The sequence below is a fragment of the Drosophila miranda genome, chromosome 3 (assembly GCF_003369915.1).
Source record: "Drosophila miranda strain MSH22 chromosome 3, D.miranda_PacBio2.1, whole genome shotgun sequence".
Taxonomy (NCBI): Eukaryota; Metazoa; Arthropoda; class Insecta; order Diptera; family Drosophilidae; genus Drosophila; species Drosophila miranda.
The window spans coordinates 17,281,760-17,309,736 of NC_046676.1; the positions used below are offsets into that span (position 1 = coordinate 17,281,760).

The following is a 27,977-nucleotide window of genomic DNA, read 5'->3' on the forward strand; positions in this document are numbered from 1 at the left end:
TGCCTGTGCCTGTGCCTGTGCCTGTGCCCTTGCTTCCGTCCCTCTGAGCCTGGCAACATGGAGCCCTGTCCCAGCCGAGCCACAAGTGTCTCTGGCGCAACAAAAAACCAAATTCTGACCGCCCTTCCCCTCCTGCTCCGGAGCAGCAGCAGCAACAGTCCACGGGGAAGCAGAGCTTGTGCTCTCGGCATTCTTCGTGCGGTGCGGTGCCTCTCTCGCCACGTGTTTCGATTCCACTTCGTTTCTGTGGGCCGAAAGCTTTCAAAGTGCCGAGCCGTGCTGCCGTTCAGTTCCTCGTCGAACTTCAAAGCGTTTGGGGCTCACAACCGGTGGAAGGAACGTCCGAGCGAGTCGAGCAGGCCAATAGCCCAGAAAACTGTGAAGGCGGGCGCGAACAAGTGAGCCGTAGCCAGCCCCCGAAGTAGCCGAGTGAAGTGTAAATAAGTGTAGCCCACCCCCAACGCCACACACACACACACACACACACAGAGATACACACACACATGGGAGGCGTGGGTAATGGTTTGGTGTACGGTTTCCCGTGTCGGTGTCGTTGTCGTTGTCGTTGTTTATATTTGGTGATTGGAGCCTTCACCCTCCCGCTCCACCTCTGTCGCAGGTGTGACATTCCTCTGCGTATGTTGCGCTCTCTCGCTACTGTTTAAATGGAGCTGCATTTCCCATTTTCCATCTATCAATGTCCCGACTCTGGTACGCCAGCAATATGATGCAATGTGCATGCCCGGCCCCTCATGTTTCCACGGCAAGTCCTTTCAGCCGAATGAGCAACGGAAACCAATTAAGTTGGCCATACCCCGAGGAATCCACAACGCCCCGCCCCGGCCGGGTCCCACTCGATCCCAAGCACTCGAAAAGTTGGTCGGGCCAGAGAGAACCCTTAAAATTGCAGCGCGCAAATTTTAATTGGAAAAAAACTTGTCTAATTGAAGTTTAATAAACAAAGCACAGAGGGATCGAAGGGTGGGCGAAACGCAAAATCCTGCCGAGTGCCAGGCCCCGGGCCGGAACAACTTGTTCCCGCAGTTTTGTTCTAATTTTCAATTAAATGAAAGCGACAACGAAAACAAAGGACGTCGGCAAATAAAGAAAAACGAAAATTATGCCAAGTGCATTGACCACAGCGGGACTCTAGGTCCAGGTCCTGTCCATTGTTCTGGTACAGCTTCCACCTGAGGGCATGGCGACCGGGGCGGAGGGGGGTCTGTTTTGCTGGTGGAGTGCCTCGGGGGTTTCCCCTGAATTTCCTTTCACATTTCTGTATCTGGAAGCAATTAAAATATGCATAAAATGCAAATGAGAAACGCCCACCCCACCCCAACCGCCCCACCAATCAACCAAATCCCGCTCCAACACAGTTATACCTCCCCCCCCCCACTGGATATTCCCCGCCCGCTCCGTTTCCTGCACTTTCCATCAATTTTTTTTTTTTTTTTAAATACTCGCAGGGGGAGAGAAGAGTCGAAACTGCAGACGAAATACAAGTGAAAAGTGAAAGAAATTGTTGAAAATTGGCGAAATATCCAAAACTCATACAAAAATATACACCCGGGAGCTGCTGGCGGGTAAGTACTCCCCATCCATTCCGGGATCAATAAACGCACGGGGGGCGGAGATGCTCGGAGATACTCGTACAATGCTTTTGGCAATTAGTTTTGTGCTGGCCAACCCGTCGCTCTCTGGATGTTTAACCCAAATCGGCTCGTAGCCCACGCGGCGTATGCGTAATATCAAGATATGCCATGGCCATGGCCATGACAAGCCACAAATAAGAAAATACGAAAAATGTAAATGAAAATGGTTAATTTTTCCTCTTTGCCTGTCTCTCCCGCTGTCCCGCTCCCTGTCTCTCTCTCTCCTTGTGTCCCACCCACCCGCCATTAGCCGCATTCTCATTTGTCCGGGCAGCACATCCTTTCGATGCTTTTCATGTCGAAAATGGCCAATAAAAATGTTTACGACACACGCAAGCACCGCGAGCCAGGTAAATGCGGAGCAAAATGTTTCAAGAAGCGTTGATTACATATTAAAAACATTATCCATTACCCGCACACAGTTTTCCTTTTTTTTTACGATTCGCTTATTTCATTTCCATGAAGAGTTTTATGTCTGATAATTCTGAAAAGTGTCTGAGTGCTCCCCAAATCGTATATGCGTATGTCGGAGGGCAGCCCACGCGGCGGGGAGCTCTTGGCTCTAGTGTGGGGGGCGTGGCACGTCCTAATTGGCAGCCCAACCATGAACTTGATGAGGGTAAATTGGCAAATAATTAATCGGGAGCTGATCACAAGTGGAATTAATTAGAATATAAGCGGAACCACGAATGGGCTGTCACACATGGTCTACGACGGAATACAATTTCCATTTACGGCGTAGCCCGGCGTAATTGCGATTTGTCCGAGTTGTTGTGCTCTCTATAAATCTCAGAAATTTATTGTATTTCGTTGCCAAAGACCCACTTTAAAAGGCAAACAGTAAACACCCACTTTGTGCCGCCAGAAGAAACTAAAAATGGGCCAAAGCAGAGGCAGGAGGTGGCCGAAATCCCTGTCATCCCAGTTCTGGTCTGAACTTGGCCATAAGTCCGTTTTACTGCCCATAATATAATTGCTGTGGCTGCTGGCTGCTGGCTCTGCCTTGGCCATGGGCATCCGTGTACCCATTAAAGTATTAATTTGATTCTTGGCGCAACATCGGCATCGTTTTATTGCATCCATTTCGTTCTTTGTTCTGGGAATGGGCAGCGAATGATTACCCAAATGCTAGTGTAAACACTCGGGGGAAATGAGTCTGGGGAAAGTTTATTTCAAATAAGTGGAAAATGGAAACTAAAAGGTGAACTGTTCCACAAATACGTACAAATCAATGAATACACGTGTGTATGTGCAAGTGAAGCCGTATAAATCAATCATTAGGATTATGCCTTTGAGTAATTTCATTTTCAATTTAATATTCCATCAGAGTGAGTCTCGTCTGTGCTCAACGTCAGAATGCTTACTGCCAAGAGCCTAAGGGAGCTGAGCAATGGGCCAAATGAACTGCAAGGATTCCATCATTGGGCGGAGAGGCGTTGGGATGGGCTGGGCATGGAATTCTTGTACAAATTTGAAAATTAAGCACTCTTTAAATTCCGTTTAAAGCATGAAAATGAATAGCTTTATGAATGATTTCCGAAATTTGGTGTTTTTCGCACAATCTCGTTCAATTAGGTAAAGTGCGGTCTGCTTTTCGACTGGCTAACTCGCTGCGAGGGATGTTGGGCGCTGAGTGCTGGTTGCTGGGTCACCCGGGCGTATGAGTTATGTGCGGGTGGAGCGTTTTTGTATCTGGCACACTTTACTTTACACACTTTAAATGCAAAGTGGGCGCTTAAAACTTTAGGCGAGGCGATGGTGCTGGGCGCGGCCACCTGTCCTTCGGGGTGCGGGGTGCTGGCAGGATAAGCGACGGTAAAGTGCTATAAATCAGCACTCAAACCACTTGATAAGGACATCAGAATGGGCCCAGTCTGGCCTGACTGCAGCACTCGCCTCACATATGCGATCCTCCCGCTTTCCCGACTCTTTCTCCCGCATTCTTGGCATTTTTCACAGCTCCCCGCCCTCCCCCCACCCAAGCAGACAGAGAGACAGAGAGAGAGGCGGAGAAAGAGAAGTGATGAAAATAGAAATTATGAACAAATGCTGACAGGCCCCACTGTAAACACATGCGGAGATCCTACGCTTCCCCCCGGCTGGACCCGTGGGCGGGGCTGCTGTGCGGAATGTTCACGTCACGCCTTTCTGGCTGGGGCAGGGCTGTGGCAGGGCTGTGGCTCTGCGGGGGCGTTACAGTTGTTGGACTCCAGTCCGTGTCCGCCCTGGCAGTGCTCTGATTTTCCGCTGGCAGAATAATGTCTCGTTTTTTTTGTTTTCGCCCGCATCTGTTTAGCATAAGGCAATCGCGAATTAGCCATCATTTCTGTTTCTGTTTCACTCCGTGGGACATGTCTGTGTGCTATCTGTGTGCTATCTGTGTGTGCGTGTGTGTGTGTGTGTGTCAGAGTGCTGCTCTTATCGCCATCAGAATAAAAGCTCATTAATGCGGCATTCGAAAGATTTTAAATATTTGCACACAATTTTGTTATTTTTGTTATTACCGTTCGCCAGACGATGCGCTGCCTGCCCCCCGCCCCCCTAAAAAACCCAGCCCCCCGCGAGCTTGTTGGCTCTTGTGTGTTTATGTGTGTGTGTGCCTCACTTTTAATTAAATATGAAATAAGCTTGCCACCGTCCAATGTCTGCTGGGCACAGCTGGAAACGGGTGCAGACAAAGTAAACAATGAAACCTCCGAGAAAGCCTCAACGACCTGTAGATGCTCTGCATGAAATGTTCTCAGTGTAGCTGGCCGTTACTCTTGCCATTTCCCCCATTCACTTGCTGTACCCCTGATGAGAGTTGATTTGGAAGACTCGCTCAGAGCGAGGAAGCAAAGATCTGTTGGTATTGCGGAGTGCTGGAAAGACTGCTGAGATGGAAATTTCTGGTCACGACTCGCCCCACCCAGCCCCAAGAACTCGGTAATTGCGTGGTTTTGTGTGCAGAAAAACAACAGCAAATAATGATGGAACAAACAAATAATAACAAAATAAACCAGGCACTAACAGATGTAGGCACATATGAGTATGGTAAGACCCTCGAAAGAGAGTGAGCGACGAGCTGGACGGGGCTATCCCGATCTGAAGATCTTTCTCTTTCACTTTCTAGCTCTCTAAACACCCAGATGGGGTGTGGGTCTCTCTACACCAAGGAATCATTCACGGGCAGAGATAGTGATTCAGGAAGTGGCAGCTGCTGGATTACATGGAGTACTGGGAGTACACGGATTCTTGGGGGGAAAGTCGAAGAGCCACTCTAAGCCCCGTGCCTCGTGCCGGACAAAGCGTAGTTCTAAAAAGCAGACACGTCATAAATAAAACTGTTGCATGCCACTTTCCAGCGCGGACGTTGGGTTGGATGTGGCATGTGCTGTTGGCGTGTCCTGGTTGCTGTGCTGCACCACTTGTTTAGGGCCGTTTAATGAATTTTGGCACTTGGCGCACAACAGCCACGGCAGCCCCCTCAATGCTGCTCAACACAAGCGAGTCCTGCGAGCCTTGCGAGCCTTGCCAGGGCTCTTTGGTAAAACCAATTTGCCGCAGAGCAGCTAGACCGCAACAGAGGCGCGTTGCAATTTCCTTGCCCCGGGCTTGTGTCTGACTTTTAGGTCAACTTTTTTGCTATGCATGCAAATCCCCTGCCCCGCAGCCCCCACAACAAAGAATCTCAAGCACGAGGATGAAAGCCCTGGCCTGCTCCAAGGAGGTAATCAACTTTCATGGGGATAAAAGCCACCCGGGCACCCATTAGGAGGGCAACATTTGCGATCGAATAAGCCTTACAGGGTATTTCCACTATGCAATGCCCTGTCTCCCCAGCTAGCCAGCGATGGTGTTTAATATTTTATAGAGACAGGACTGCAAGAACCACCCGACCGACTCGACAGCACAGACAAACAGTTTAAATGAAAAATAAAACTGGCAGCTACTGCACATTTTCCGGGGCGCCTGCGAAAACTTTTCATGTTCCATTTGCAAATGAAAAAGAGCAAAATTCACTCAATACGAGCAGCACCACACGAGTGGGCTGGCAGGTTTCAAAACTTCGTAAACCGCAATTGATATACCTCCAAGGAGCCCCTCTGCGGGCCCTGTTCATGGGAGGACTTGCTTGCGACTTCAGGAATGCCCAAGGGGAGGTGCCCAAACAAAAGGTAACTTTTGCTTCTGGGAAATCAATTTCCAATTAGCCGCCTCGCCCCATCGTTGTGGTCGCATTCGACTTTAATTGGAGCACTCGCTCAAGTGCAGGAATCAAATTCATGCAAGTCGCACGCATCATTAGCTCGAAACCAATCAAACGTCCTCACACAACAGTATCGATTGACAAATCGCATGCCATAGGACCCTCATTCCGGTCACCAATCAAATATTATTCAATCATATTCGAGGGTCTTGCCACACCTGCCGCAGCAGCTTTGAGCAAAAGACGGCAAGCAAATCCTTAAATAATTAAATACAAAATGCAGAGAAAGGCCTTGACAATCCTCTCGCCATCCCTGATGAGGGACACCGCGCCTCCTCCATTCCTGGCCCCCCTAATAATGTGCAAATACTAGAATCAAAATTGTTGACTCTCTTTGGGCCAACTTCTGTCGCTGGGGGGGGGCAAGAAAAAGGGAGAAGAAAGCCATTTGCGCCAAATGTTAAATCTACAATAAGTTTGCAGACAGACGTAAAAATGCGGATTCATTGACATGAAATTCGGGGAGAATTTTACGTGACAAAGCCATGAAATCGAATTTGCCAAGCGACCGGAAATGCGCTCGTGTGTAAGTGTGTGTGTGGGTGTAAGTGTGTGTGTGTGTGTGTGTTTAAATACACATGTATACATACACATGTTTGTTCAGGGAAAGGCTGAAGCCTTCTGCTGGTGCTGTCTATATGTTTTTTTTTTTTTTGATTTATGCCGCTTTTGCCCAAGTTCTTCTTGTTCGGGCCGCTCCGCCTTTTGGGCCCGGCGTATTCAGGCATGAATTTCGTGAGCTGCCTCTGAAAGCTTATTTGCTTTCGCCAACAAAATGAGAGTGCGAACCAGAGCAGGACGGGCAGCAGGCGGGGGAGGCAGAAACAGAGACAAAGGCAGTGAATAGACGACAAGCGGGCACAGAAAGAAAGACACACTTGAAATTGTTTTTGCATTTCTTCGGCCCCTCCTCCACCCACCCGCCTCTGCATAAATAAAATGTTAAAGCTTAAGGGGGTGTGGCACTGGCAGCAGCTGCTTTTGTGTGTAGGGAATGCGGCGACGACGACCTTCAGGTAAGCAGCACACAAAATTGTCTTGCGAACATTGCTGAAAAATGAAAGCGCCAGAGATGTGGCCCAGAGAGGTAGGGGGGGGGCGGAGTTCAAGAAAGAATCACAAGGAGAAACACAACTGGTTCAAGGGTCAGGGACTCGAGTGGAAGGCCCTACAGCACCTCAAAATTGACTCAATCCAATGCAGTTGGAAGTGCTTGCTGGGTGCTGGGTGCTGGGTGGTTCGTTCATAAATCAGAGCCCTTGACCCCTGGCCCGTGCGTTCGGCCAGCTTTAAGCGCCCGGGCACGTACCTGATTGCAGGAAACAAAATCGAACGAAAGTTTGGCCCGTGGAGGTGGGCCCGTGGCCACGGCCACGGCTAAAGCCCAATACATATTGCTCAATTTGCACGCACCCGGCCCGGCCCCCCCCCTGATGATGAGGCTGGACACCGGGGCGGAGCTGGGCGGAATCAATTGTCCAGCACAGATTTAGGGGGTGAGAATGGGCGGGCCAGGTTCCGGCAAATGGCGGCTCATTTTGTATTTATCAAGGGGCCAGGCTGGAGGCAGGAGGCCCAGCCACGTCTGGCCTGATGGCGGCATAAACTTTTATTTCAATGAAAGTCATGAGCCATTCCATTCCAGCTGCGCCTCAAAAAAAAAAAGAGAGGCATTCATTTCCTCTTGTTTGCCCGGAGGAGGGTCAAAGGGGAGGTAAAAGATATCTGGTCCGTGGTCCTCCCCGATTATATTGTGTCTGTTTTTTGTAGGTAGATCGGTATGTACCTGTTCTGATCACGCTCAGGACTCGTAGCCTTCTATACAGGAAAGTTTCAGGCCTACAAAGGGATGGAATAACGACCGAGTAGCAGTTGCCACTGCCAGTCAGGGGGCAGGGGCAAATGAGAGTGTGTGGCATTTGGGAATGAAATGCGACTGTTCTAATTTTGTTTCTGTCTGGCTGGCTCCCTTAAATATTTATCCGAAAAATGAGCAGCGAAGAGGACACACACACACAATGACATGCAGAGCCTCACACTTGCACCATCGCATATATTATTAATGCTCCCCATACGCTCCGGGTCTGGCTCCGGCTCCGGCTCCGGCCCTGGCCCTCGATCTGTGTGGTACGGTGTGGTGTGCCGCCTTCTGTTCCTTCTGCTCGAGGCAGAAGGCACCGAGAATTGGCTGAATCGCTCGATTGCGCTGCTTCTGCTGTGCCCTGCCTGCCTCCTGCCTCCTGCCATCCGCCACCCGCCTCTTGCCACCCGCCTCCTGCCACCCGCCTCCCACCTCCCACCACCTGCTGTCTGGCCGTGCTTCTGGGGCCCGATTCTGTTTTCTGTTCTGTTTTGGGTCCCGCCTGTTGCGGCCTTTGGCCTATTATCATTTATTTAGTTATTTATTTACGTCGAGCGAGTCAGCAGCAATATTTTATTTTCATTTTAGTTTGCGGATGGCGGAGGGCGGATGGCGGATGGCCATCCCATAGCCGTCCTTCCGCCAGGATGTGAAATGGGAAATTGGAGCAATCGTGACTCCTTTGATTAGGAATATCATCCAGAGCCATTTGGCTGCTGCTCCCTCCATTCGCAAAGTCAAAGTGGAATCGTTTCGAATATTTCCTCTTCCCTGGAGCCGTCTGCCACTATCCTCAACCGGAAGGGCAACGCGGGAGTGAAGGGGATTCGTAAGCACCTCCTGCTTCGTTCGGTTTATTCGACTTTTCCTCTCTGGTACAGAGTCAAAGGGGAATTTTAATAATAATCACATAAGCTCTTCTTCTATGAGCATCCCACTGCAGGCATTCCGGCATCCTCCCACTCGCCTGGCCTTCTTTTTTTTTGTTTAAAAAGGATACGGATGCCATTGAGGGCTTGCGTACAATGCCAGTGTCCCATTCAATGCAACAATAGTTGACCTACAGCAACACCCGAACAGCTCCACGCCCCCTAATGGCAGTCATTCGACACCCCCCCAAGGACCAACGTAACCCGCATCCAGGCACGGCCCACCGACAGCCGCCCAATGGAAGAGTAATGGGAGCCGAGCAGGCCCGAAGGCGGCCGGCAGGAATTGTGTTTGCATGTCGCCATTAATTTCCCACCTACTGCCCCCTCCCCTCCCCTCCCCACCACTCGCCACTCCTCGCCAGGCCGGAGGACATTTAGTCGGTTGACAGTTTTGACGAAACGCTCCTCCGAAATGTCGGAAATTGACTAATAATGGGGTTAATCGGCAATAACGATCAGTGCCTGACAACCAAAATTGTCTCCTCGAAGGCGGCCCACTCGAACGTACATATATCGGATTAGAGAAGCTATTAGGCATTCGGCAGTCGGCAAAGTGAGGCATTTACACGCGGTGCTCGAGAATCTCGAGTGCCCATCGAAGTCCTGTCAGAGGCAGAAGGAGAGGTGGCGATTGTCCCTTTGGGATTCTCGGGGGGTAGTGACTACGATCGGATCTTAGACCAGGCCTAATGGCTATCCACGAAATATATACCGTTTTGATGGTAGGGGTGTCAAGGCGCTTATTAAGCTGAAATTGTCTGAAATCAAACGTTTATGGAGCCACGAGGGTGGAGCCCGATTGAAAGTGACACTCACGGCACCACCTTTCAGCGCTTGGCTTTGGGTTGGACTGGACTGGACTGGCCTGCTGGAGGAAAGGAAACGCAGAGGACTACTCGTACGTCCTGTCCTCGCAGGTCCGCAGACGTTTTTCTAACGAGCAATTTAGCCAACTCATTGAAGCGGAATTAATTGCAATCGATTTTGTTTGGCGGGCAAAAGCAGACAAGCGACAGTCGGGGTGGGGTGGGGTGGGGTCTTCATTAGTGCCGGGACCAGGACCAGGACCAGGACCAGGACCAAGACCAGAACCAGGACAGGGCTATGCCCCACTGGGCTCTTTTATGTGTGTTTGTCTTAAAGCAGAGTTTATCTACTTTAAACTGCTTTGTCCGTTATTTTGATAAGTAATTTCTCCTGGAACCCCCCTGGAACCGAAGGGGCACTCTCCCGCGTTTGCTATGCGGTGGGGGCCATCGAATGGGGGGGGGTTTCGAATGAAATGTAGAATGTATGCCGTGTGGAATGCTGCCTCGTGCTCGTGCCATTCCAAGCGATTTGACCAAATGTTTCAATCGAAAACCCAGTCAAATGTTAACACTTGCTGACTGGGCCAACTCGTGCGCGCCCCTGGGTCCTGCGGATGCAGTGAAGGGTGTAGGATGTATCTCTGATTATGGGGGGCGGTCTTTTTTATTATGTTTTTGGGGTTATTCAAAAAGTTTGCCCTCCGCAAAAGACCATAAATACAATTTCTGCTCTTTTCAATTTGTATTTGCAGCTGAATCGAAAGGATAAACTTTTGGCACGCTATGCCCACGACGACCCGTCGGGGTCCAAGCGGGCACATTCGCATTCGCATTCGAGTGCCAGAGTGCGGTAGAGACAGATAGAGATACTCACATAGAACAGAAGTACATTCGAGGCTGAAGCTGAGGTCGAACATGTGCCAAGGCCTTCGAGGGCTGTTTCGAATTGCGACGGGAGCCACGATGCTGCCTGATTTTGACCAAGTCAAGTAAACAAGCCGAGCCAACACCGGCACAGACGCACGCCTAGCGCCTAGACCCGTAAAATCACAAGCGAAAAAAAAACAAAGAGGACTTTTGCCGAAAATGGCCGCGCCCATCGACGAGAGTGTGCTGAACGCACTGAAGGGGGTGACCTCCAAGCAGACCCGCCTGCCCAAGCCGCTGCTCATCAAGATCTATGTCGCCAGCCAGAAGCAGGAGTTCAACCAGGAGCGCCGCATGCTCCTGGAGCTGGTGGGCCCCGAGCTGCAGGGCCTCTACGACGACCGTCAAATCGAGGTAAGTCCTAAGTCCAGTGGACTCACTGACCCATTGACCCGCTGGCCTTCACGCAGTTGGAGTTCGTGGACATGCACTTCGGCACTGGGGCGCTGGAGGTAAACCAGCTGGAGCGGGATCCCTATCTGCTGCAGGACTACCTGCACGAGATCGACACCTGTCATGCCCACACGAAGAGCGTCTTCTTTCTGGCGCTCATCGGCGACGGCCTCGGACGCCTGCCGCTGCCCACGCACCTGGACGAGGACATCTATGCCGCGGTGCTGGCCGACCCTCAGACAACGGCCGACCAGGAGGCTCTTCTAGCCAGGTGGTACGAGATGGATCCATCCAAGGTGCAGCGTCAGCTGAAGCAGGACTATCGGTGAGTAAGCTGCGATCCCACAGCTAATGGCCCTCTTTCCATCTGTCCATCTGTCTGGTTTCCTCCTTCAGAGTACTGCCCATGGACGCCTGGCTCAGCGAGTCTCAGCAGATGCAAAAGATGCTGGAGCAGGCGCTGCAAGGCTTTGTCCAAGGACCAGGTGCCTCGGCGCGATCTGCAGACTTCCTGAAGCGAGTGCAGCAGCTGAGGCGCACGCAGATCGAGCGCGAAGTGGAGCAGGCCATGGGTGAGCACTGCAGGACCTGCTGTATTGTAGCCCTTCACCTAGCCACAAACCCGCTCTCTTTGCAGCCCTTTCCAACGAGAAGATCCTCGCCGTGTTTCGGGAACGGGCCGCCCAGTGCACCAAGCGGGATGTGGAGGCCAATGACCGGCTTCGGAAGATCAAGGACGAGCTCACTATGAACCTCTCCACGGACAATCACACAACCCTAGTGTAAGTCGCTGCCCAGTCGCGACTGTGCGAATGGCTGTCTCATTCTGGTTATTCTCACCGAACAGGGTGCCAGGCAGTGCCTCGTGCGAAATGATCGACCCGGACAACGAGGACCACGAGTCCTATCTCAGCAAATTCAAGAACAAAGTCACCGACAAGCTGCGTCTGCTAATCGAGGCGCACATCACCAATGATCCCGATGTAATCAAGGGGAGGAAAAAGACTGTTCAGGTAAGTCGAAAGGACGAGCCAATGGCTCCACCATAGACTCTCTTCCACTCTTCAACAACAAACATACCTGTGAAGGCTCTCAGAAGAGAGTCTTATTCAGTCCCTAGTTTTCACAGCCTTTTGGTGATGAGCCTATGACGAGTGCGAGTCTTTGTGTAGACTGCCTGCAGATGAATCCATTTCCTAGAATGAAAGACTTCTTAGCATGATATATTCGAGTTGTTCATACGGATAAGGATACCTATGCGCTCTTCTTGAGAATAATATCTTTTTCTATAGGAAATTGGATGTCTTCTGGCTCTGGTTTTAAAGCCGCCAAACAAACTGACCTTTTATTCTCATCTTTACGAGTATTTGCCATCTTTTCTACACATCCCGGACCAACTGAAATCAAATAAATGGATGGCCTGCACTGAACTAAAATGGTTTCCATTTCAGTGGCAGGGACGTTATATTTCTGGATTCCGGATTTCTGCTCTCGAAAAATAGCATATTAAATCTGGTTACAGATACCCTCCGCCTCCACCTCCGCCTCCACCTCCGCTCCGATATCCGGTAAATCCGAGACCTGAAACGTATCGAAAACGTTCGGCGATTGCAATTTCGAGCGAAATTCAATTGCACTGCACGTGTGCAGGAGTATCCCACGAGCATCCTTCGAGCATCCTTCGAGTATCTGTGCTTGTGGCTGGTAGAGTATGCTTTGCATATGACAGTTGTCGAAATTGGGTTTAAAAGAGATTTCCTGCAATGAAAACCCATTGCGATTGAGTTGCCCCAGTGGCAGGGAGCAGGAGAAATATGTTGGCTCAAGGTTTCAGCTCCGCTTTCCGTTCCAGTTGCGGTTGTTTCAGCCGCATCCCATTGCATAAGGCGTCCATTGCGTCCTGGCCCCACCCTGCTGGATGGCTTTTGTTGAAAGCATTTAACATTTTAGCTCGGTCGCAGCCGAAGGACGAAGCGCAACGTGAACCGGTCCGGGCCATTAGCGGACGTGGCCTGGCCTTTCGCCCGCCCCCTTCGCACCAGCTCTCTGACATATTAACACACTTACACTTGGGCACAATGTAGCCACGCCCAGGTCGTCCCCTTGTTTGCACTTAACGGTGCAGCAACATGAACTGCACTCAGTCCCCCCGACCCCCCGGCTTGGATAAGAGTGTGGCAGTGGCAAACGCATATCCCTCGTCCTACCCACTCTGACAAAATGTTGTGGCATTTGTAGCCGCAACCAAGAAATATGCAAAGTGTTGCCCCCTCCTCCTCCTCCTCCTCCTCCACCCGTCCGACTGCACCTGCGGCTGCTGCGGCACGTTGTGTGAGCAACTCTTGTGTGGGCGACCTTTGGCACTCGAGCGAAATGAAATTAAAGCAAGTCAAATGCCATCTAATTAAGCAGCCACCTTAAAGAGCGATGGATAGGATAGAAGAGGCGGGCCAGCCGGGGTCCTCTCTGTCTTCTCTGACAGCTCCTGGCAATATTGATTTAGTTGCCCAACCCTCGAGAAATGCATTACGCAGAAGCTGTCAAATGAGATTTGCCAGGCAAAAGCTGCTTACAATCAACGGGGACTTGAGCCGGAGACTGAGGCTGAGCCGGAGCCGGAGTCAGAGCAGGAATATGATACCGGCAAGGACACGGTGACTACTTGTTAGTGGTACACATGCCACGGCCAGACAAGCTGAGGACCTTCCGCCACTCCACTCCACCCCACTCCTATCCATTCCATTCCACTCAGCAGGTGGCACAGTGGTGGCAGGTAAACAAAGTTACGAGGCAAGCGCGCTGAATGCCACTCACATTCAGACTTATGGAGATGACGACTACGACGACTACGACGTTGATGATGTGGCGAGGTGGTCTGCTCCTCGACAGGCCAACCGGAAGCGGATGATACCCTGGCATAAACATATGTATGTATGTATCTGTATCTATGTAAGCGAATCGTGTGTGCGTCGGCGGTAAGTAATGAATGGGCACTGAGGGGTCCCACAGAGAGCATCTGGCCCGAGAGGAGTTCGAGCGGTGGCAGGAAGGATGTGGGTGGATGCTAGGAGGCTGTGGGGCTGTGGGGCTGTCGGGCTGTCGGGCTGTGTGGCCATGTGGCTGGCAAATCCAATTACTGGCCCGACCAGTGACGGAGCCAGCTCAAAGGCTATAAAATAAATTTCTATGCAAATTATTTGCATGTGTGTGGGCGCATCGGATTGCGCATGTAATCCGAAATTGCAATCTGTCAAAACGACGAGGACCTCGTCTGTTTGTCAATTGCATTCATTCGATGTTCCAGGTGAAATTCGAGTAATCACCATCTTTGGGGGCTCGAAAGCCCCAAGCCTGCATGAGTGAAACGCACTGTTTTTTTTGGTTGCAGGAAATCTTTCACGAGCACGCCACTCACCTGCGCATCCTGCGCGATCATGTGGAGGGGGCGGCCCTCATCGAGTCGCGGGTGCCACCGCAGCTGGGCCAGAATCTGATGGCGAACTTCAGGAACGGCAGCCGGCATGCGCCGTACTTCATTTGCGGCTCGGATGGCAGCGGCAAGAGCGCCCTGATCAGCACCCTGTACGGGCAGGTGGCCGGCTGGTTCGTCTCGACGAAGGTCCACCGCGTGATTCGCTTCGCCAAGGCCACGCCGCGCTCGGCCTACAACCTGGAGCTGCTGCGCGTGATCTGCCAGCAGATCTCGATCATTTTCAACATCCCCGAGGGCTACCTACCCAAGGACGCCTCCTTCGATCCGCTGTACATCAGCACCTGGTTCCAGAACCTGCTGCGCCGCGTCGAGGACATGAGCAACGACGTCCTGTTCCTGTTCATCGACGACCTGCACCTGCTGAACCCCCTGGACTGCGACATCGTGACCGCCCTCTCCTGGCTGCCCACCTCGCTGCCCTGGAACGTGCAGATCATCTGCAGCTCCACCACCCCCGTCGAGCAGCTCAAGTTCACGCCCATGCAGCGGGACCGCTTCAAGTCGGCGGAGTACCAGTTCGACCTCAACCTGGGCGAGTACGCCACGGAGCTGCGGCGGCCTCCGCAGTGCGTCTCGGACGTCAGCTTCGTCCTGTACGTGGAGCAGCAGTTCGACGGCCTGGAGCGCCACTACGGCAGGCAGGCGGTGGGCAGCCTGGCCGCCTACATCACCTGCTCCGAGTACGGGCTGAGCGAGACGGAGCTCCTGGAGCTGCTCATGCCCACCGACGATCCCGAGTCCCTGATCGACACCAGAAGCGGACACTTCAGCTTCGCCACCTTCAAGAAGATCCACAGGGAAATGGGTGAGTAGCCATCATCGATGTGGGGGCATCCCGTGTGTCTATCTCTGCTCGGGTTTCCCTTCTTGCAGACAAACTCCTGCTGCTGCACGACAAGATCATGTCCGGCAAGGTGCTCATCCAGTGGCGCCACAACTACTGCGCCGTGGTGGCCAAGCGACGGTACATGGACGGGCAGAGGACGCGCAACCTGCACATGGAGCTGGCCAACCTGTTCTTCCCGCAGGACGAGGACGAGAGCACGTTGGAGAACGAGTCCACCCAGAGCGAGAACAAGTCCGTGATCAGCCTCAAGGACACGCTCAGGACAGTCGGCGATCTGCCGCACAAGGAGAGGGAGCGCGAGAAGGACAACGTCTCCGCTGGCCGCAAGTCCTCCTCCACCCACCACAACGACGACACCTCCACCTTCTACAACCCCATCGCCGCCGACGTCAGCTACAGCATGCGGCACGTGGAGGAGAGCTGGCACCACCTGATGCGCTCCGACGACACGACACGCTTCAAGCAAATCGCAGTCTGCAACTTTGATTTCCTGCTGGCGGCGGTAAGCTCGTGGCACAGTCTCCGTCCCTCCCCCAAATTCCCCAATTCCCCAATTAGTTTCTGGGGAAACCGATTGGAAATGCAATCAACTCTCTGTTTTCCTGGGAGCTGCTTCACATAATTGCCTGCCTATTGTGGCAATCGAATTCGATTTGAAAACAGGACAGAGTGCACTCTTTGTTCACTCGGACGGAGAGCAATGCAAATAACAACAACGTAGGAGCATCATTTGGACAGACATTCATCATTCATACATACGAGTGTACCCATAGTTCTGTAGAAAGGTCCTTTCGAGTAACTTTCGAGCTACTATTTCTCAATTAGTGCTGGAGTGGCCTTAAATGGCCTGCTCTGTATTCGGCTCAGCTGAAATGGTACTCTGTTTGGGGCCAACAGGGATAACCACTCTGAAACGGGTAATTTATTAAATTTGTCTGCTCCGACAGCTAGTTTCAGGCGCCCATTGGGCCCATTCCGAGAATGTATAATCCAACTAAGTCCCGTACAGCTGTCTCCGCTCTCCGCCGTTTGCTTGCCCCCATTTCCTGTGCGGCGGAGGCCACAGCGGGGAAAGTTTGCCCTCCGTTTTTTTTTTTGTCTTCCTCGGATTTCATTTCGTTTCGGCTTATTCATTTATGCAGCCACTCATTTATTCAGTCCGACAAACTCATTCGGATCTGCGAGGCATTGCATCCAAATTACGCGACTCTGTGCGTGTGTGTGTGTGTGCGTGTGTGTGTGTGTGTGAGCCAATCGAATTAACGTTGTTTTTTGTGATGCTTAAAGTCCCTGCAATATGCATTTCATGATGATTTTTCACCGTCAACAACAAACAAAGTTACAAATAACAAAATGAACCAATTTTCCCATAAATAATGAGAACCGATGACAGAATCCCATTCACAGCAAGTCCGTATAATCATACAATTCTACTTCTGTGCCAAGTCCTTTGTATCCTTTCTATGGCCGGACATACCCCGCGATAGGGTAAAGAGGGAACGAAAAGCCAGAGAGCAAAGTAACGAGCGTCAAGCAACTTGGACATTTAATTAAATTAACTCTTTTGTTTGTTGTCAGTTGCATTCAGTTCAAGAACAGAACGGAGGCTCGATAAGAGCCGCACAAACTTTAATTAGTTGCAGTCCTTCAAGAGACGAGATTTAATCGAATTTCTGCATCTTTGCCACGCTCCTTGGCTCTACATATGGCCAGGGTCTTCTCTGTTAAACTCAATTAAAATTAACGCAAAATCAATGCCAGAATCGAGCTGATAGTCAGATACATAGATGGAATATATAATCCTGCTGTTCCAAATAGTTTTATATAGTATTTCAGTATGAAATATCGAGTGAGAGAAGATCTCGTGGAATAAATTAAAATAATTCGATTCACTCTTGCCCCACCCCGATCCAGGTACAAACGGTGTCGATCAGCTATCTGCGCTGCCTGATCGAGCACGTCCGCTGCTATATCCTCGACAGGGACATCGAGCTGATCTACTACACGATCCGCAAGTCCAGCGACGTGCTCACGCGCGACCCCATGCAGCTGGGCTCCCAGCTGATCTCCTGGCTGCGTCCGATCAGCGAGCACGACGACGACGACAACTCGCTGCTCAGCATGACGGTGCGCTCGGCGACGGCCTGGTGCGATGGCTACGCCGTGCCGCTGCTGGTGCCGCTCACGGGATGGCTGCCGGCACCGCTGCCCTCGCAGATCCGCACCATGACGGTGTCGGGCACGGGCGTCATCCGAGCCGTCTGCCTGGCGCCCTCGAGGCAGCACCTCATCCTGGCCACCAGCTCGGGCGAGGTGCAGCAGTGGCACATCATGAGCAACTCGCTGGAACACATCTTCAAGGGTGAGTCTCAGTTGCCTAATGTCCTGCCATTAGGCGAGCTAATCATGCGACTCCATTTGCGATAACGCCCCTCTAGGACACACTGCGGCAGTCACGTGCCTGCTGGTGGCTCCGACCAGCGAGCCGGAGCTCCTCCTCACCGGCTCCGAGGACACCAGCGTGCTCGTCTGGCACGTCTCGCAGCGCGACCGTCGGGCGCACATCAAGTGAGTGCTCCCTCCTCCATTGCCCGCTGGGTAATTTGTAAATCTCTGCAGGCACAATTTATCCATCTGCCCCCGCTTTCTGCCCCGCCTTGTCTCCTTTCAGCGCCCACACAGCCCCCATAACGGGCGTGGCAGCCGGGGTCAATAACACGCTGATCATCAGCAGCAGCGAGGATGCCACAATCGCCATCACGGACCTGGCCAGCGGCAAACTGGTGAGCACACAAACACACACACACACAGCTCTCTGAGGTCCTGTGACTGTGGGGGACAACAGGATTTGTTAATTAAAAGAGTAAAGAGAATCGAAGGATGCAATTGTAGGTGCAAAGGCTACTCTTGGTCGTCTCTTACGATGGTTATCACATAGCTCTGCTTATTTCCACCCAAAGGAATATGAGGTGTCCACGAACTGGCCTTAAATTCAAGCATTCCTGCATCTGTGTTCTGATTATATTTGATTGCGTCGAGCACTTTCCATTTGGCAAATGGAAAGCTAATTGCAAAACCGTACCGCAAACCAAATCAAACAAACCAAATGCATAATTCCTCTGTACGAGGACCGCTGGACATCTGCCTCAAACACACGAAATGTGACCCCTCTCACCCCTCTCGTCATAGGGAAGACAAGGTCCCAGCAAAGGCGAGGGGTTGGGTTGGGTTGGGATTCTGGCCGACATGTGTGCCCTGCTTGTTGAACATGAGTTTGAGCGGCAGCCACGCACTCGCGGCTGTTCTGCGTCCCGAACGGCAAATGAAGCGTGGCAGGAGCCTTCCCGGGGTCGAGTTTCACCGTCACCCCTCCTGCCCTAGTTCTGCCGTGCACCCCCTCCCCGCACCCCACATCATCAGTCATACTAAGTTGATATTTCAGAGACGAGAGGCAGGCATTAAACTGTGATTACGCACAATGGCCCGTGTTTGCATACCAAGTACGGATGTGTGTCGCGTCCTTGTTCTCGTCCTCGTTTCGGTGCTCCGTCGTCCTGTTGACACACATAGGCGTACTCGTACTCGTACTCGTACCCGTAGAAATTGGATTTATTGCCACTTGGTTGCCCCCGGGCATCTTTTAAAGTCAATTTCGCTGACTTGGCTGCCGCACAGAAACGTAATTGGCCGTCAGGAGGTGCCGGGGAATCTGTGGAGTCACTGTGTGTGCATACTACCCACGCACACATGCACACGTGTGCAATTACGGGCGCCTATTGAATTAATTAAAATATTACGTATACGCAGCGTCATGCTGACACTTCCTTTCTCTGTACCGCCATTTTTTAAAGTTTTGGGTTAATTTATCAAAGTTTTGGCATTTTCCCTGGCTTTCCTGTGTACTGCCCTGAAGAATATCGCGTGCCAGCAGATAATTAACTTAATGCATACAAAATGTGACACAGCGATAAGGTCTGGCAGAACGGAACAGAGACAGGGAACAAGAACAGAAAGGATATGCGGCATGGTAGCGCATGTGTCACGCAAAGAAAGCCCACCCCTCCTGCCCTCGATTCATATTTAAAGAGTATTCGTTTAGTAGACCATAAAACCAAATTACATTCAATGTCAGCGGCTTGGTATGACCTTCTTTTTGGTGTTGTTTCAGAAACACCGAATCAGCCACCATCGCGGCCCTGTGAGCGGGATCCTGGTGGCCGGAGCGTGCGATGTCCTGATCTCGGGCAGCCACGACCGAACCATCTGCGTGTGGAACCTCGAGAACTTTGCGCTGCTGAACACCATGCAAATGCTGAGTCCCGTCCTGCGCATCGACATCTCATGGAACTCGGTGAGTGACTTTCCCACAAATATCAGTCCACATCATTCACCGCTTCCCGGGGGCTACACATCTCAATCATTTCGACATTTCTGTTAATTGATAATACTTAAGGAATGGACCTAATGGAACGGAATAAGGAATGGAATTAATTCATAATTCTGAGTCACAGTTCTGCGGGCTCGTCGGAAGCTGGTTGCAATGTTGGGACTGTTATTAAGTTGAATGGAAATGGGTACTTCTCAAAGTGGCAAAAGTTTCCATCTCAAAGGGGGGAATCCCTTTGAGCTCGTTGCTCTTCCCAAGCTGGAGGAGGGAGGGGGGGAGTCAGCTGAGCCACCAGAAACGAGGGGCTTAAAGCACATTCCACTTGAGCGAAACTTTTCCAAGTAAAGCAATAGCGAAAAGCGCAACTTAAGCGCAATATAAGCAGAAGGAGGGGTGGGAAGGGGACGGCGGAGGGGAAATATAAATGGAGGGAAAATATCATTTCCGGCATCGAACTGCGACTCCATGTGCGCAATTTAAAGCCAAGCACTGGATGGATAGATGCGGATGTGGATGTGGGGAGAGCCGATACGATTCCCTTGGAAACGTAAGATAAAGCGGAGCGACTGTGGTTGCTGTGTGGCAGATTAGGCATGGGGAGCACGAGATTCTAATAAGGGACTTCGGCTTGGGACGCATTACGCGCCAAATCCTTTGTTGTCAATCAGCTCGACAAAACACAGACCAGAAGCTGCCTGCCCGCTTGGTACATAGCTGGTAGCTGGGAGAGAGTGGGAATATGGCTATGTATGTGTTGGCTTCCATCAATAAGTATTGCATACTTAGCGGCAATTTGGCACGCAGCACAACATCAAGATACCGGGTCGATATTGGGATTGGGGCGGGCGGCACTGTGCTGAAACCGGGGGACGAGCCATTTTGTCACGTTTCGTCGTCGTCTTTTGTCAATGGCAACTATGTTTCGCCCTCTCTTCCTCCCGCGTGGCGATTGATGCGTGCTCCCATTTCCATCACTGTCTCCTGTCCCCTGCCTCCTGCCTCCTGCCAAAACTGTATCCCATTCGCGCTTCCATTTATCCAATAAATCCACAGAAGGCAGACAACAGGAAACCAACTGTAATTCAAGGTGTCCTGCGATGGGGATGGGGTCTGCTGCACTCACAGTCCTGCGTCCTGCGTCCTATCGCCCTTTGCCCTTTGGAGTCTGCCTATCTGTTAAGGCCAAACTCGAAGACCATAGAGCAATCCTGTCAGCATTCCACTCCTGGTCCGAAAATTACGTTTCACACGTTGAAAATTGCCTATAAGCAGGCGGAATAACAAGCACATCATCTCCTTCAGTGGGGCAATCCCGGGCAAAAATACATATACTACTCATATATACTCAATGCACTGAGGAAAAAGCTTAAACGGGTTAAAGGGCAGATAACTCTGCCTGGGGCTACTACTTTTTGTAGTGTACTTCTGAGGAAGGGTAAAATCGACAGGGCATGGCCTTTGGCCTGCATCCTCTGTGGCTCTGCAGATCTCAGAAATTGTAACTCTCGAAACGCATTGAATTGGAAATTGTAAAATGGTCTCCTCGCAGGTATTCCTCCTGGCCCTGTGCGAGGACAATGCCCTCTATGTGCGCACTCTGGCCACGGGCAAGGAGCTGCACACGCTCAAGGGCCACAAGTCAAAGGTGAGTGGGGGTCCGTGCCGGAGGCTGACGAGCAGTTATGATTCTCTACGCCTGCCTCCCCTTGCAGATACGGACCATTTCCATTGGCAAGGACAGTCAGCGCTGCGTGGTGGGATGCGACGATACGCGAGCCCTGATCTACGACATGCACTCCGGCAAGCTGGTGCGCTCCATGCCGCCCAACCCGGGGCCGGTGACCGCCGTCTATGCGATGGAGAACGACGACTTCCTGGTCACGGTGGGCGGCAACAAGATCACGTTCTACTCGTTCCGCAATGAGGAGCTCTACGTGAACCCGTACTCCCGCAACCCGCGCCGCAAGCGCAGTCTGAAGCGGCACGCCCAGGCGCAGCGCTCGCCCTCGACGACCTTGCCACCGATCACGTGCTTCGACCTATCCCGCGACTCGCAGCTGATGGCCATCGCCTCGGGCCGCAGCGTCCACCTGATGCGCATCAACACGCCGGAGTACCAGTGCAGCCTGGAGGGGCACGCGGGCGTCGTCAACTGCCTGAAGTTCGCGCCCAACGGAGAGTTCCTCACCACGGGCTCCGATGATCGGCTCGTGCAGGTGTGGAACCTGGCGGCCACCGAGACCATTAACACCTTCAAGGGGCATGCGGCGCCGGTGATCAAGGTGGTGGTGCTGATGGACTCGCTGCGAGTGATCTCCACGGACCGTGACTCGCTGCTGCTCGTGTGGATGGCCAGCTCGGGCAACCTGCTGCAGACCATCCAGGGCCCCTACAAGAGCCTGGTGGTGACCAACAACATGCGCTTCGCCGCCTCCAGCAACGGGGACAACACTTTGAAGATCTGGTCCCTCACCCAGGAGGACGAGAAGTACTCGGTCTCGCACTCCGACGAGATCACCTGCTTCGAGATCAGCGCCGACAGCATGCACATCATCACGGGCTCCCGGGACATGTCGCTGAAGGTGTGGCAGTCCACGGGTGGCAAGCTCAGCCAGGTGCTGGTGGGCCACAGCGACGCTGTGACCTGTGTGGCCGTCTCGGTAACCAACAAGACGCAGGTCCTCTCCGGCTCCAAGGACACGAACCTCATCCTGTGGGACCTGCTCACTGGCGAGGAGGTTCACACGCTGGCCGGACACTTGGGTCCAGTGATCGGAGTGAAGGTTTCGGCAGATGGTGAGTCCGCATCCCCGCGTCCCCCATGTCCGCTCCCAGAGCTCCATCTAATGCCCCCCCTCTGCCCTGTCAGGATCCACGGCTGTGTCGGGCAGCGATGACAAGACCTTGATCGTGTGGGAGACGAAGCGCGGCCTGGCCCTGACCTCGCTGCAGATGCACGTGCCCTTCACCCACTTCGACATCAGCCTGGAGGTGTCGCGGGTCCTGGTCCAACTGGTGGACAGCTACAACCTCCCGGTGATCTGTCTGCACAACACCCCGGCGCAGTATGTAAAGCTGCCTACGTACTCGGGACCCACCAAGGATGTGGATGGTCTGCCTCCGTCTGTCACTCTTAGGGGCCTCTGTAATCCCGCATTCCGATCTCGCTTTCAGATCTCCGGCCGCAGGGCCCGAAGCGCCAGATGAAGCGCCTGCTGAAGAAGGAGGTCTCCCTGGACACATACACCTGGCAGAAGAAGTACGGCCACCTGACCTCGTCGGTCATGATGGCCCAGGTTGACGAGCGCCTGAAGCGACGCTTCAGCGTCTCGGCCAGCATGGAGGAGATCTCGAAGATCGCCGAGAACAAGACGGGGGCCTCCAATGCCAACATCGGTCCCGAGCAGGCCGCTCTGGCCCAGTCGCAGCACTTCGACCAGCTGGAGGCGCTGTGGAACAAGCGGTCTCCGCCCCGACGCCGCCACAACGCGGTAAGTCGATGCTCCACGGAGCAGCACAGGCCTTAGCCACTGTTCGCTTCTGTACTCGTTTCCATGGTAGTAGATGGCGCTCACGATTTGGTTTTTTGGTTTTTCTCTTCCTTTTCCTTTTCCTTGCCTTTCTTTTCTTTTCTTTTCATTTCATTTTGCTTCGTCTCTGTTTGCTTACACATCAATCTGAAATGTGCAAACTGCAATTGTTATTCAACGTGTAATTGAACCTGCAACATGCAACATGCAACATGCAACATGCAACATGCAAACTGCAACATGCACCACGCATCAGGGTCTGTCGAGGCAGACATCGCTGGTGGAGGACCGTCTCGAGTCGTCGGACGACGACGAGTACCAGGACGAGCGCGCAGGTATGTTGTCAGCCTCCTACGACCACATCCACCTCCTTGCACGCTTGCCTGGCATCCGCTCCCTGAACGATGCATGGAAGACAAACAGTCTGCGAGTGCCGAGAACCAAGTTCTACGTGAGCACCCCCCCACAGACCAACAGCAGCCACCAGCTGAACGCGACCAGTCGGACAGAACCCCCCAACTCCGAACAGAACGCCGACAGCAGTGCGACCCTCCACCGGGTGGCGCCCGACTTGGTGAGGGATCTGCTACACCCGGCCCCCTCACCGGCAGAGTCCCCTCGGCTGATCACTCTGCGGAACTTCTTCCACTGGCCCAGCCTGAAGTCGCACCTGATGCGCGGTCAGCGCCAGAGGAACTGCCTGTCCGTCCAGCCACACATGCGCCTGAACCCGCCGGACCCCCTCCGACCCACGCCCATCATCGTGGTGGAGAACTGTGACAGTCGCAATGTGCAGCGCCTACGCACCGATCTTGTCCTGCACCCGCAGTACAGTCGCGCCTCATTCGGCCACATTGAGGCGGACGAGCACGAGGTTCCCTTGGCCAAGAGGTCATCTCCCTCGAGTGGCGGCTACCTCCGCCGCCGCTGGCACCTCCTGCGCCACAAATCCCCTTCCGAACGGAGCGGTCCCAAAGCCAAAGCCAATTCCAATACGAACTCGAGCTCCCAAGAGTCAACAGCCACTTGCAACGAGTGTGTGGCCCAATGACACCACCACCCGACGAACCCCTCCTTACAGCCACACAACCACTCTAGCCATTGCTCCACTGCACCACACGACTTTTGTTCTCCTGCACTTTTATCCAACTCTTTACTCTTTATACGTACTATGTAGTTCTGGCCATGCGTAGATGCTCCCGACTAGTCGAGTCGGACCTATTTTTTTTAATAAAAGTTACCACAATTTATTTGGTTTTATTTTGCGTGCTCGTTCATTTATTATCCCCAATTATCAGTACCAGAATGAACAACAGACCCACAGGCAGAAGCCAGGTGAGTACACTTAGCGAAACATCAGTGAAGGTGGAACAACACTCGGTCAACAGGGGTCCTTAGTTTCTGGTGAATTCCGGATATTCACAATCGGATAGTTCGATACTGAAATGATTTACGAGAGGATTTTCTCATAAAGGAAAGTGTATAATTGTTTACACCCCAGGTTGCCCACAAGAGGCAGTTCTTTGATTCGACCAACAATCAGGGGTCTCCGGAAGCACCTAAAAACTTGGCAAAATATTGTAAATTGAAGCTTGGGTTTTCTACATAAGAGGACTTAAAGGGCAGCCCACATATATACACATTGTTATGCAACTATTTTCCAAAGTATCCTGCCTTAACATTCAGCTTTTCACTGTCCCCGACGCTGGGGGGTTTGATTTCTTTCTGCTTGTCCGTTATCGGAGAAATGTGGAAAAGTTGATAATTAGATTTTCCTCGTGAAATGGCAAACCAACAGCATCAATTATTCGACTGCAAAGGGGTTTTCATAATGCTCAATCTCCCCCAATCGGACCCCATCCGACCCGACCCGACCGGACCACTGGGTGCGCTCATTTCTCAGTTGGCGAGGCATGAAATTGCAATCAATGAAACTGCAACGCGATTAACTCGATAGGCAAAGTGAAGGCCAACGCATCGCTGGCTGGATAATGAATTGAATTGCCCGATTTAAGCGAATTAAAATCCATCGAAGCCGAATGGGAGCGAGTCGGGTGCAGGCAGGGCCTGGCTGGGGGTTCTTTCAGATGTGAAGGTGAACGCGAACCGTGCTCAGCCCAGCGAGGTAAGCAGCTGAAAAGGCGTTCTCCAAGCTCTACTTTAAGTTCATCAATTCAATCCTACTCCTCAGGCATGTTTTGCTCTCTCTCTCTCAACACGCCAGAAGATCCAGCAAAGCCAGAGCGGAACTCGCTCCTTTGTACCATACTACTCGTACATATACTCGACCACCTGAATGTAAATTGATTGTTACTTGATTTGTTAATATTCGTTCTATACATACTCGTATATACGTGCATTTTCACCCACCTCCCAGTCTTCTCGAACCTCATACCGTTCTCCGCTCTCTCGATGTGTATATATGTATATGTATACTATGTATCTATATATTTGAATACCTACTCGTTGAATTTAAAGTTGTTGTCAAGTTGCCCAGACGCACAGTTGTTTGGACAAAAGTCCGCTCTTAACGCAAATGAAAATGAAGTTCCCATTTTCCATTCCAACAACCCGACCAAACCACAACTCCAAACTCTGAAATGAACCACCAACGAAACACCAACAACAGCCAACGCCCACAGTTCGAAAACCAGTTCCCGCAGCTCCCTGCACCCATAGACAACTGTGAAATGTGAACTGTGAACTGTGACCGCAGTAGCAGAGCATCGTACGGCAGGCAGGCACCAACCCAACAGCCCCAACAGCTACATATACGTCGATAAATATTACAAAAAAACCTAAACTAAACGATAAAACATGTTTACTCACCAATGCTTGTTTGCAAGGAGAACGCACATACTCGTACCTATACATAGATCTACAATTACAATTACAATTACAAAGCAGCCCTCTCGATTGGCATTTCACTACCTAGACCTCAGCAAGCACCTCTAAAAAAAAACGGCACGGCACTGTCCAAATTGACGAACCGACCCGATTCGGCAAATGTAGAATATTTTGTGATTTTGTTTTCTGTTCTTAGACGACTTCGACGATTTCTTTTAGGGGAAACCCATTATACCAGATAAGATACTCGTACTCCTGCATAGGAGACACGAACACATACTTTCGAACATGTACCTCAGGCAAATGCTGAACCACTTTTGAGAATTCTACATGCAACTTGCAATATATTATATTGTAGTACAGAAACCAAAACAGTTTATCCAATATCAGAGTTATAACAATAATATTAACCAAATAACGACACAAGAGTTGATTTGCACTAAGCAGACTGCACCTCCAAAAGCTGGATCCGAAAACCAATCAAGTAAGTAGACAACCAGCTATAGAGGCATAGATACCACGCCTACGTACCCCTTGGCAAGATTCAATTTATGGCCGGCTAGAGCTTACCCACACCCACCTTTGATTTGGCCAAGAGTTGCGCCAGCTGGAACCAGCTGGAAGTGGCTGTGGTTCCAGCTGAACTTCTTGAATGTCTGTCCCGTGCAATTACTAGTAATATTTATTTGAAATTATCCACTAGATTTGAACGTAACGTAACCGAACTTAGAACCCTAAACCCAAACCCAATCCAGTATTTCAGTGTTAGGCATGTCACTAGAGTAAATAATGGACACGCCAGCGATCGAGCACTCCATCTAACCAAAACCCCCTTGTTGTTGTTGTTGTTGTTCCTTTATTCAGATCACTTCGCTTCAGGAGGAGGAGGCTACCACAAGGGATAAGGCCTGAGCCGGCAGCAATTACACTTCTACAATTAAGCAATTAAGACACATTAAGAAACATTCCAGAAGTTTCCAGAATCAAGCAAGCAATAAGAAGCGTAACGTAACCAAACCAAGCGCCACAATTAGCCGCCATCTTCCCTCGAGTCGAGCTTGGACTGGGGATCCCTCCCATTTGTGTGTAGATGAACGATATTTAACCAGATAAACCACCGTCTCAGACTTTGTAGGAATTATAGCATTAAGTGAGCCAATTTGGACATTTTATTGTTGTTGAGTGTTTTTTGAACTAGTACACTGCATCTGCATCTGCATCTACATAATTATATAGTACCACTTAGGAATAACGTAGAATCTCTTCAAACGAGGAGTGCAAACACACTCTCTCTGAGGGGCTAAAAGCGTAACTATGCTTAAAATGAAAACCAAATACATACTCGTGCATGCAAAATGCAAAAAACACTAATACGAGCACGAGCGAAGAATAAACTGTCTATAATAAGCTCCCACTTGAGTCCCAGCCGTGTAGGGCTCCACAGAGTACCCGAGCAGAGTGGAGTGCCCTCGGCTCCTGCGCCTGGGACTTGCACCTCCCTTGGAGAACTTCAATAACTTTCTGACAATCAGAGGTTCTGGCCTAGAACGAAAAAACATTGATATTTCTACACAGATATTTCTATGCATGCCACAAGTGAAACTTTGTTAAACTAAGAAAAAAACCCACATATATCTACGTTCTGCGTAGTGTAGTGTAGTGTATTGTATTGTAGTGTAGTGTAGTGTCCACCAGACGTAGCCGACCATCTCCCGAGGAACTGTGCATCTGGAAATGGCTATGGACTTGGATATAGATATGATAACACACATACGCATAAACCTATATGGATCAATGTACACACACACACCGTCTATGTCTATTAAACCGAAATAAAACTCTACTCAACTTTACTGCGAAACGGCAAAACACAAGTCCTTTGAGTTTTTCTTCTGGGAGAGAAATCTGCAGATCGCTGAACGCCATAACTACCGATGAACACGTCACGGTTCGGGTTTCAGGGCGCCTAATTGGTCACGTATGGTACATGCAGCGAGCTGACAACGATTGAGGATGAATTTGGTTTGACTGGGATTATTTCATTATGCAT

The 27,977-nt window shown here is 51.3% G+C and overlaps 1 protein-coding gene across 5 annotated transcripts; it reads left to right on the forward strand.

Moving 5' to 3' along the window:
- Nucleotides 1-285: 285 nt before the first annotated feature.
- LOC108159207 (NACHT domain- and WD repeat-containing protein 1) lies at nt 286-27,801 on the forward strand. 5 transcript variants are annotated; one of them, XM_033391536.1, is made up of 20 exons: nt 286-436; nt 1,467-1,583; nt 10,256-10,784; nt 10,841-11,148; nt 11,220-11,395; nt 11,461-11,605; nt 11,671-11,836; nt 14,212-15,121; nt 15,190-15,665; nt 17,078-17,525; nt 17,602-17,731; nt 17,835-17,946; nt 19,332-19,514; nt 21,100-21,195; nt 21,263-22,346; nt 22,420-22,662; nt 22,725-23,041; nt 23,337-23,415; nt 25,710-26,411; nt 26,792-27,801. In XM_033391536.1, the coding sequence occupies exons 3-19, from the start codon at nt 10,590-10,592 to the stop codon at nt 25,757-25,759; spliced, it is 5,118 nt and encodes a 1,705-aa protein (XP_033247427.1). In that variant the 5' UTR covers nt 286-436; nt 1,467-1,583; nt 10,256-10,589; the 3' UTR covers nt 25,760-26,411; nt 26,792-27,801. The 5 variants fall into 5 exon arrangements, with proteins under 5 accessions (XP_033247427.1, XP_033247426.1, XP_017147771.1 ...); XM_033391535.1 differs by having other exon boundaries at nt 23,337-26,411; XM_017292282.2 differs by lacking the exon at nt 25,710-26,411.
- Nucleotides 27,802-27,977: the final 176 nt, after the last annotated feature.

Coding starts and splice junctions, on each gene's coding strand:
- LOC108159207 (XM_033391535.1), top strand. CDS start 10,590: ATGGCCGCGCCCATCGACGAGAGTGTGCTGAACGCACTGAAGGGGGTG. Junction 19,515..21,099: donor TCGACATCTCATGGAACTCG/GTGAGTGACTTT, acceptor GTCTCCTCGCAG/GTATTCCTCCTGGCCCTGTG. Junction 22,347..22,419: donor AGTGAAGGTTTCGGCAGATG/GTGAGTCCGCAT, acceptor CTGCCCTGTCAG/GATCCACGGCTGTGTCGGGC.